Source organism: Falco rusticolus, chromosome 2, assembly GCF_015220075.1.
Source record: "Falco rusticolus isolate bFalRus1 chromosome 2, bFalRus1.pri, whole genome shotgun sequence".
Taxonomy (NCBI): Eukaryota; Metazoa; Chordata; class Aves; order Falconiformes; family Falconidae; genus Falco; species Falco rusticolus.
In genome coordinates this window covers 49,323,731-49,335,031 of record NC_051188.1, presented here as the reverse complement: position 1 = coordinate 49,335,031, position 11,301 = coordinate 49,323,731, and the positions used below count along the sequence as shown (strand labels likewise).

General features: G+C 45.2%; 1 protein-coding gene across 1 annotated transcript; it reads left to right on the top strand.

The window, feature by feature from the left end:
- The first annotated feature begins 1,844 nt into the window (after nucleotides 1-1,844).
- Nucleotides 1,845-5,550, top strand: SLITRK1 (SLIT and NTRK like family member 1). The gene has a single exon (XM_037378544.1). It carries the CDS (start codon nucleotides 2,148-2,150, stop codon nucleotides 4,224-4,226), a length of 2,079 nt encoding a protein of 692 aa, XP_037234441.1. The 5' UTR covers nucleotides 1,845-2,147; the 3' UTR covers nucleotides 4,227-5,550.
- The last annotated feature ends 5,751 nt before the right edge of the window (nucleotides 5,551-11,301 follow it).

The following is an 11,301-nucleotide window of genomic DNA, read 5'->3' as shown; positions in this document are numbered from 1 at the left end:
CCTGGCTTTTCCTGTAAATAACCCTCCTCCAGCCCACTCCTGCCGTTACATCCCCCCCTGCCATCGTGCCGCAAAGTTCACCAGCGGCGCCGAACGGGAGAGGTACAGCCCTGGGCTGCAGGAGGCACCCGGCGACCGGGCTGTCTCTCCCGCCCCCGCCTCCTCCCGCTCCTCCTCCTCCTCCTTCTCCTCCTCCTCCCCCACCGCCTCCTCCACCTCCTCCTTCTCCTCCTCCACCTCCTCCTCCTCTTCCTCCTCCACCTCCCCCTCAGCGCAATTTGACAAGGCAGGGGGAAACGCGGGTTTCCACTTGCACCACCAGAGGTGCAACTGGTTCTTCCCCCGTAGGCGTCTGAAACCCGTCCAAATGATGCAGAAACTTTTGTATGCTTGGCTCCTTTCTTTAAGGCCAGGCACCGATTTTTCCGCTGTGTAATCTCTTTTGTCAGAAGGGTGAGAGCTGGAAAGGGCGGCGGGGGTGGGGTGGGAGTTCGAGGGAAGCAGGCATTGTATTTCCAGAGCGGGGACATTAGGAACATCTCTAGAGAAATATCTGTGCATGTACATACGTGCATCTCTAGATTTTTATGTATAGATAAGAACGTCAAGATGCACAACTGTCAGTTTCAGCCCTCCCCTCCTTAAGGGAGACACTATACTCTGTGGGAACAGGTAGCATGAATCACTAACAGTGCAGCAATCCCCTCCTCCCTACCCCCCCTTCTTCTCTGTGATCATGTAAGTTATAAGAAAATATATATTTATAATGCAATAATCCACAGTTCAACACTGCATAGAGAACGCCAGCAAGAGACCAAATCTGGCATGAAACACTATAGACTGCAGGGGAGGAAGAAACGCATTTTAAAGCAACGATAAAAATGGCGTGCAGAATAATTACCTCAAATTGCTACTCGCTTGACACCCTGACAGTAATTCTGTTCAAGCCATTGGGAAATTCAATAAGGCAAGCACACCTTCCTCGCCTGCTTGTACAGATGTGAGTGTGTGTGAACGAGGGCAATAAGGAAATGGTCGGGAGGAGGAGAATGCTAAACTTTCCATCTTAAAATAAAAGAAATAAATTAAACAATCCATTTAGGAGAAAGCATCTAAATAGATCGACAGCTTTTAATGCCAACGTTTTTAACGCTTGCCCTGTACGTGGATTGATTTTTTTTTTTTCTCCAGCATTCCCTCAGCAGATGGATTTTTGCCACTGCAGCTCAGCAGAGGGTGTCAGATCTTTCAGAGTGCACCAGGTTGAAACGAGCTGAGCCTCTTAGCAACTCTCCCTCTGCGTGCATGTGAGTGTGTGCGAGCGTGCGGCTCGGCAGCAGCGGAAGGAAAAAGAAGAACGAGCGAGCGAGCAGGGGAGGCAGCGCGGGCGGCAGGGCGCGGCGCGGGCGGGCGGGCGGCCCCGGCCCCGCGGCAGGCTCGGGCCGGCGGCGGGCATGGGCAGCCGCGCACCGCAGCGGGGGCAGGCGCCGCGCAGCGCCGGCGGCTCGGCCGGCAGCGCCTAGGCTGGGCGCGCTTTCAGCACCGAGGCGCTGGACAGCGCCCGGCGGGCGGCGGGCGAGGAGCGCGGCTCCGCGGCCGCGCGGCAAGGTCAGTCCGGCGCGGAGCCGCGCACAGCGGCAGCCTCCGCGGCCAGCGCAGCGCCGCCCGCCCGCGCCTTTCTGACATGCAGCGGCGGCCGGTGGCTAGCAGCACCGTTCCCGTGCCGGTGAGCCAGCCTGGCCGGCAGACCTCCACTTAGCTGCCCGGGAGGCGTTAGGGAGGGCGATCAAGGAGGGGGATTTTTTTTCCTTCTACTTCTTTTTTTTTTTTTTTTTTTTTTTTTTTTTTTTTGCGTGCCTTGCAGTACGTGCCTCGATAGTTTGTGGATATTGACTGGAATCTGAGCTGTTGCAGTTGTACGGGGGGGGGGGGGGGGGGGGAGAGAGAGGGAGAGAAGAGAAAAGAAAGCGTGTGTCCCCCGCTCCGCCGACCCTCCCTGCTCCCCCTCCCCACATATTTTTTTCTCTCCCCCTTTGGTGGCGGTTCGGACATTTAATGTATTGAATGAACTGGAATTGCTTTCCGTGTGAGAAGGATGGTTGCTGTTACTTTGTGATGAGATCGGGAATGAATTGCTCGGTTTAAAAATGCTGCTTTGGATTCTGTTGCTGGAGACGTCTCTTTGTTTCGCTGCTGGAAACGTTACAGGGGACGTTTGCAAAGAGAAGATCTGTGCCTGCAACGAGATAGAAGGGGATTTGCACGTAGACTGTGAGAAAAAGGGATTTACCAGCCTGCAACATTTCACCGCCCCAACTTCCCAGTTTTACCATTTATTCCTGCATGGCAATTCCCTGACTCGACTGTTCCCTAATGAGTTTGCTAACTTTTACAATGCAGTCAGTTTGCACATGGAAAACAACGGTTTGCATGAGATTGTTCCTGGGGCTTTCCTTGGGCTGCAGCTGGTGAAACGCTTGCACATAAACAACAACAAGATCAAATCCTTCAGGAAGCAGACTTTCCTGGGGCTGGACGATCTGGAATACCTTCAGGCAGATTTTAATCTATTGCGGGATATTGACCCGGGAGCATTTAGGGACTTAAACAAGCTAGAGGTTCTGATTTTAAATGACAATCTCATCAGCACCTTACCCCCCAATGTGTTTCAGTATGTGCCGATCACCCACCTCGACCTCCGGGGAAACCGTCTTAAAACCTTGCCTTATGAGGAGGTCCTGGAGCAGATCCCAGGCATTGCTGAAATCCTGCTAGAGGATAACCCCTGGGACTGCACTTGCGATCTGCTGTCGTTGAAGGAATGGCTGGAAAACATACCCAAAAATGCTTTGATCGGCAGAGTGATTTGTGAGGCTCCCACTAGGTTGCAGGGCAAAGATTTAAATGAGACCACAGAGCAAGAGCTGTGCAAAAAGAACAGAGTGGATTCTAGCCTAGCTGCTCCCCCTGCCGAAGAAGAAACCTGCGATCCTGGTCCCATTCCAACCCCCTTTAAAATACATGGCAAAGAAGACCCTGCCACACCAGGATCTGCTCCAAATGGAGGTACAAAGATTCCCGTCAACTGGCAAATCAAGACCAGACCCACTGCTGCTGTGTCAACAGTTAGTGCGAAGAGCAAGCTCCCTGCTACCATGTCCTGCCCACAGATCTGCAGCTGTGACCAGATCCCTGGCTCGGGTTTAAAGGTTAATTGCAATGACAGGAATGTGAGCAGCTTGGTGGATTTGAAGCCCAAGCCTTCCAACGTGCAGGAGCTGTTTCTAAGAGACAACAAAATACACACCATCAGGAAATCCCACTTTCTGGATTACCGGAAACTTAATTTACTTGATCTGGGCAACAACAACATTGCCACTGTTGAGAACAACACCTTCAAGAACCTCTTTGAACTCCGATGGCTCTACATGGATAGCAACTATTTAGACACCCTGTCCCGGGAGAAATTCACTGGGCTGCAAAACCTGGAGTATCTGAACGTGGAGTTTAATGGGATCCAGTTGATCATGCCTGGCACCTTCAATGCAATGCCCAAACTGAGAGTCCTCATCCTCAACAACAACCTGCTGAGGTCTCTCCCCGTAGACGTGTTCGCTGGGGTCTCACTCTCCAAGCTGAGCATACACAACAACTATTTCATGTACCTCCCAGTGGCGGGGGTGTTGGACCAGCTCACCTCCATCACCCAGATTGACCTGCATGGGAACCCATGGGACTGTACTTGCCCTATCGTGCCTTTCAAACAGTGGGCAGAGATGCTGCGCCCCAAGGTGATTATGAGTGACCTGAGGTGCGAGTCCCCTGAAGATTTCTTCAAGGAGGATTTCGAGTCCCTCTCCAACGATGTGATTTGCCCTCAGTTAAAAATCTCACCCACATTAACTTCTACTAACAAAAACAGCACCGGGTTGACAGAGACAGGTACTCACTCCAACTCCTACTTGGAGACCAGCAGGGTCTCTATTTCGGTGCTGGTGCCAGGGCTCCTGCTGGTTTTTGTGACCTCTGCATTCACGGTTGTTGGCATGCTGGTGTTCATCCTGAGGAACAGAAAGCGGTCCAAGAGGAGGGATGCCAACTCCTCTGCATCCGAAATCAACTCCTTGCAGACGGTCTGCGACTCGTCCTACTGGCACAACGGGCCCTACAGCTCCGACGGGGCCCACAGGGTTTACGACTGCGGCTCCCACTCCCTGTCGGACTGAGGCGGCGGGTGGGGCGGGGGCGGCCGCCGCCCGGGGCCGGCCCTGCGCGCTGCGGCCGGTGGGGCGGCGAACGGCGCCTGGGGACCGCTCTGCACCTCGGCTACCTTGTGTGAGAAGCAGAACACACGCACGCACGCACGCACGCCCCTCCTCACGACCCCCAGAGCAAGCACCGAGGCCCAGGGCGCAGCGGGGGGAGCACGGAGCGGGGGCGCCTCCCCACAGCTCCGCGCAGCCAGCGCGGTGGGCGCATCCCCCGAGCACTGCCGGGGCAGCAGCGGACAAGCGAGGACCCGCTTGCTGCGGCTGCGGCAGGACGAAGCACGGCTCCCGGTTGTGTTGGGCTTTTGTTCTGTTGTGTTGGGGTTTATTTTGCTTTTTTGCCCTCTTCACTTGTGGACCGACCCGTCTCCGAGAGGCCGGGCAGAGGGCCGGAAAGGCTGAGGGAAGAGCGGAGGAAAGGCTGGTGTCGGTCTCCTCCTGACTGCAAAGCAGGAGTGGAAAGTTGCACGAAGGCATGAATGTAATGTAAATAAATGACTCCGACTCCGAAACAGAGAAATGGACAGGGAAAAAAAAAAAAAAAGAAAAAAAAAGAAAAAAAAAGAAAAAAAAAAGTGCTGCATGGCTCGCATGGATACAACGCACCCCAGGGACGCTCCAGCCCCCGACTGGAAGCAGCGTCTAGTTCACACCATCATCCCTCTTACCTGATAAGTCCCTTCGTATCAAACCTTCTATATACGAAATACAGTATAATAATAAAAAGTGCCATTTCGCCATTTTTGTGTGATCAATAGGCAGTAGACATCGTACTTTTACCGTGGAAAAAAAATTGTAAAGGTTTTATTTAAGGCATAGTTGCATGAATATTCTCATTGGATTTTTTTTTCTTTCTTTCTTTCTTTTCCCTTTCTTTTGCTTTTGAGGCGGGAATTACTTTGCTGGGAGAGAGTTTGCTTTGTTGATGGTGGATTGTGTTTCGTTTTTCGGGGTTGGGGGGAGGGCTTTTGTTTTTTCTCTTTTTCTATATACATATTCAGTATTGCCTTTCCATCTGAATGTAAAAATTAGTACCCTTGATTTCTATTATGGTAACAGTGTAAACATTAAAAAAAAAAAAATCCAAGGCAGTTAAGCATGACCAATTAATGTCACTCTAGTGCTTAGGCTGCAAAGTTTAATGGTAGAAAATTCTGTGCTGTTGTAAATCTTACTACAACTTGAGGAAACCAGAACTGAGGAAGCAAGTGAAACTTACTAATTCTATTTGAGGATTTTATAATGGCATATTTTTTCAGTATTAAAGTGAAAATGTTTTCAACTCCGGGTCCTTACCATTTTTCCAGCATCAGTTCTTGCAAGTGGGTGATTTGGGTTTAGGGGACAGAGCCTCCTTTCAGTGCTTTCTGTGTGTGTTTCTCTCCCTCTCCCTCTCTCTTTCCCTCCCTTCCTCCCTCCCTTTTCTCATTCATTCACACGCAGAGCCACAAACACCCTTCTCTCACCCCTTCCCCAATATAAATAATACACAGAACTTTCCTGCCTCCTCCTCTGCCTCGCCTCCTTTTCTTTTATTGTATTTTTTATACTAAGACAGTGAATCCCTTTATTAATACTGTGACTCTCGCTGCCGCCGCCTCTGCTGCACACTGCAGATATATTAGGGATGTTAGAGGGAATTTGATTTAATTGACTCTGCCTCGCTGGCTCTCATTAAGCCGGAGCCGGATTTCACCGGTCAGCACCCCCGGCCGGCAGGCAGCTTGCCGGGCTGGCGGCGAGGCGGGGCCGCTGCCGGCTGCGGGGCTCCAGCAGCTGCTGCTGCGAGTGGGAAAACTAATTAGCGAGGGGACTTTCCCATCCCTGCTCTGGGTAGCTGCACCCTTTGATATTAAACACTGAAGAAACACACGGCGCAGCGCTGCAGTTGGACTTCAGGGCAGCTCGCATTGGTTCCCCTTCCTGTAAAGAAAAGTGCCCCTAAACCCAGTAAAACCTGTAAAGGCGAACGCCCCTGCAAATCACTTGTAGCTCACAGCTCGAGTCCCAGTGGAGGTATAGAGAATTTCAGTCACGTTGCTTCTGGCTTTCTCCAGGCAGAGAATCCTTTTAAAGAATAAAACACCGTAAGGGACTTGCTAAACTTCAAATACTGATTCGGTTTGCTTTATAGAAAGTTCCCACCTTTGGGATATGCGAGGAGAAAACAGACATACTGACACACACATTGCAACGGATACACTCTCAAAAACGAGGCAGAAGCCTGATCCTGAGTGTTCATGAAGTACTAAACATGCGGAATAGCTCATTCCTCCAGAATCCCTTATCACTGTGGAAAGGTCTGCAGTCTCCTAGAAAATACCTTGAGGTTTGGCTGTGTAGCTCTGAAAACGGGATGTCCTGATTAACTATACCAACCGGTCCTATTTTGAGGGCCCTTCTTTATTCCCCCTCACTTCTTTGTTAGACTGATTGTTCTACCAGGACATTCTGTGTAAAACAAAGTGATGGCAGTAGAGGCACTAGTTTGCCATTGTGCGTTGTACAATCTGCCGGATTCAGAAGAAAAAAAATGCATTTACATGTGAGCCAGTATTTCTGTCCTCAGGAGGCCATCAACTTTAGGTTAGGCATAGTAAAAACAAAACCAAAACCAAAAACATTTAAGAATAAGCCAGTGCACCCCTAGATGACTACCTAAGTTGTGCTGCCTTCTCCACGGTATCGTGGAGATGAAACTGAAGAACTGAGAGCATTAAGGATACATCCCATGCTAAAAAATCATAGTTATGTTACAAGCACTGTTAGAGAAGTAAAGATAAAATATATAGTGAATTACAGATGTCAAATCACTGACAGATCAGACATGCATGCATTCCAGAGAATATAATGCTAAATATATCATTTTGATGTCATCATTAAGAAGTAGCATAAACTTGTAACTTTGGTCATTTCCTTCCCTCAAAGTGCTAGTTCGTTGGCACGCTTAAGTAAAAATGTCAGTTCAATTGAAGTGTTGAAAATATGCATTTATCACCTGTTTCTAAGCTGAGGTTGGGGAAAATAAAAAAAATGACCCTTTCTCTTTCTACGTCATTTTCTAACATTCACATGATTCTTTCTTCCATCTTGCAGACACTCACCCTTAAGACACATAGATCACCGAACTCTCCAAGACGATATAATAATTACCAGGCTTTGAATTACAATGCTTATCTTATTTGCATGTTTAGCACTTCCAAGGTTATTTTTATCAAAACAATACATTCAACCAAAGAGATTGATAAGAGAAAGAAAAGGGATGATTGAGGATGTAGTGAAGGAAAGTGTAGTGCAAATATCTTAAATATGTTTAGCTGTGCAGTGTTAACAACAATAACAAAAAATATTCAATGTTATTCATTTTGATAGAGCTTAACTATTGTGATAATAGTTCTAACATTGAAAGCTTATATAATATCAATGTTGTGTCAAAACGTGCATTTTTTCCTGCTAACTTAAGAAGAATATTGTAACATCAGACATATACATCACATTAAGTTATTTCTTATCCTGTATTGATCATCATAGTAAAGAGATTTCTGTTTTTCAGAAAGGACAGACAGGAAAGGAACAGATAACTTGTTTAGTTGCTTTAAAAAAAAAAAAAAGTTGTATTTTTTTTCCTGCAAAAATTTCAAATAAGAATAGCCTAGAATATAAACTGTTGCCATAGAAATATATGTCTGTATGCATGGTAGCCTCTTGCATGCCATTGCAGAAGACTGAATGGAACTTTAGAAGCAACCTGATAAAACTTTAAATTTACACCCACAGGTGTTACGTATCATTTTGAGCAGAAGTGTGCTGTTGAAACTGCACAGGAATGTGTTACTGTATTGCTTTACTAAATTTATTGGTTGTGCCAGGTTATTTTATGACTTTAGTGCAGTTGAATTGAAAATACAGTGTTTCAGATCTGCAAGCAGAGTAAGAGGATGTAAACTTTTTTTTTTTTTTTTTTTTTTTTTAAATGCAAAAGCAGGGTCAGATCTTATCTGATAGAGGAAAAAAGGCTTTGTGTACTGGTCTTTATTCGGGTAGAACAGCCATTAACTACAAAAGGTGAACATTTCACACATCCTTAACCGGGTGGCAAAACCCATGAAGGTGAAAGTTAGGGCAGCAAGAAGTTGCAAAATGCTCCTCCTGCCCCACAGAGTAATCTCTAACTCTCATTACCCATGAGAACTTTTGTAGGTCTCCCAAATATGAAAGTCTTCCAAAGACAAGTGACTCTTAGTAAAGGGGTAACCTCTTTGTATTTTTGTCTGTGCCTTGTTCAGTTGCAAAACAGGGCAGGATTTTGTTCAAGAGATTAGTATCGTTGTTTATACTATTTGGATCAGTCAGAGCAGGTTTGGCTACATTTTTATTTATGTGTGATCGAAAGTGAGCATTCTTAGATTATTATGGACTTCAGCAGGTAGATCCTTTTGTATTTAGAAAAGTTTTTGTAGGTGTATACATGAAGTAGGACAATTTCTGTGGCTGAATCTTATTCCATATGTTTATGCAGTTCAAATTTGTGTGAATTCTTTGTGATTTATAGTACAGAAATTTCCAGGCAATGAGCAGGACTTCTAAGCTGGCTGCTACATTATTACATTTTTTTGGTATTTGGGAACAAGTCAGAAAGTGAAGAATTAATGGTTTGTGTTGGTAAGCTATAGTTGCCCTAAGATCACCCAGATATTTATATAATCTGTTTAAAGTGTGTAATGTATTAGGGGTATGGACACTGCCAATCAAAATCTCAAGAATATTTTTCAATGTTGTCAGCTTTTCCCAGACAGAGGAATATTAGCACTGGAAAAATGTGGACCAAAAAGTATTGCAAGTACTGTGTTAAATTACATTACATTTGTTATGGTTATGTTTAGCAACAGTACTCCAATAGGTTAACTTGTAACAGAAGCTGATATTCACATAATAGTCTGAGTGTTTCAGAAACTTTTCCAACAATATCTTATAGGTGGATAAACATAAATAAGATCCATCAGTATTGGTTCTCCAAGACTAATTACCAGGTCAATTAACATATTGTCATACTGAATGGTTCCATTTACCAGCTACATTTTCTCAATCAATTTCTATGTATACTTCTTAAATGCATTCTTCAGTTATGCGGGAGAGGAACAAAGTCAGCAGAAATTCCCCTGATGGAAACAGCAGTCTCCTGCATCAAGCGCTTGAAGGCTAAGACTGAAAATTCATAGCAGAGGAAAGAATGCACAGAAACAACCCATTGTAGAAGACACTGAGCTGACTCTAAGTGAATGACTGCTTTAAGTGCCTTTGTTTTAGCGGTATCAATGGCACAAAGTGCTCCAGCATTTGCCCCATAGAAATATTGGTGACATCAGAACTCCTTTTCCTTCTTTCTCTCTCTCTGTTAGATAGCAAGATTGATGCATCTTAGATAGCTTCTAAGCCAGTGGAACAAATTCCCTTAGCTATTCATGACCTTTATTGATGTCATGATTGTTCAGACAGACCCCTCAAGCTTTGATCTTAAAGCATGTCTAAAGCATGGGTTCTCATGCCTGGTTTGTGTTACTTTATCATTCCTGAATCATCTGCAAATCTCTTGCAAGTGGGAAGTTTAGCCAACGAGGTGCATTAAAATGTGACTTGAGGAAAACAAAAGAACGGGAAGTTAAGGGTTCTTTTTTCCTTTAAATGAGAATTGAAATAATAAAGATGGGCTGGAGAACAGCAATGAAAACTTTGGAGAGCAGTGAAAAATATAATGCAGAGCAGCTATGAAGAAAATAAGGAGCAGTGTAGTCTGGTGGAAGAAAATTAGGGAATGTGACTCATTTTCTGGATCACTATGTAACCTAGAGTGTAGGTGGTATTTGTTTCACCTAGCTTCACCGGCTTGTATGAGCTGCCCTAGCACAAGCCACTAGTGCCCTTAGGAGGTGTCCTGGAGTATCTGTGATGTGTATGAGGCTGGTAGATACAAAATAAGGACTAGGGTACAATCATATATTTCTGAAGTGGCAGCTTGAGCCTAGGTGGGATAGATTAGGGTATCTGAAATAGGAGTAGACACCCATGTGGTAACAACTGCATTGAACTCTGGATCTACAAGGAGAGGCTGGTGGCTGGGTTCATTTGTTCTACATAAGTAATTTGAATTACCTTGGTATCTGCATGGTGCTGACAAAAAAGACTCAAGGCTTGTAGGACATATGGTCACCTGGTGCTCAGGCAAGATACTTTAAAATACCACAAATGGCACTGCATGTCTATAAATGGGCAAAGGAGTTGAATCCTAAATGTAGCTCAGTTATATACACCTGCACTGCAGACAATTAAATGCACATGAGAACTAAATCAACCCCTTAAAATTATACAAAATAAATTATATCAGAGATAGTTAGCTGAGACATGACAATTAATTTTGAAAGGATGACTGTTAATTTTTAGAGGGTATCAATTAGGTCACATGCATCCCACACACTTTTCCCATCTGTTCTAACATCACCCGAACTTGGATTTTATTTTTGTCTTTTCAAATTGCTAGCTCTTGAACTGGGGGATTGTATCCTAACGGTAGCTTTTGTATGGGACTCCTATTTCAGCTGATGCTTTTAGAAATTGCTATAGTACATAATAACAGTAATAGAAACAACATAAAGTAACAGAAGGGTCAGGAAACAAAAATGTAACAAAAAAAAAATCCTGACAGTTACTGCTGCTACCATAATAGTAAACAGCTGGTTCTTGGGTCAAGCTTGAAACATAAACGAGGAATACAGTACTTCAGGGTTGTAGTCATTATTGAAGTCATTAAGATGATCACAATGAGAGATAAATGCTTGCAGTGGATGAGAAAATACAGTAGAGAATGTTTCAGAAAAAATCTGTTTTATGAAAAGAAAGTGCCAAACTGTAAGTGGCCTTTCACAGGAGGATTGAAAAGGGAAAAATGTAATTTAATTATGGACACACAGTAACAACTTATTCACATGAGATATCTTAAAAGAAAGACAGATGGTAGGAAAGATTTAAGCACAGGATG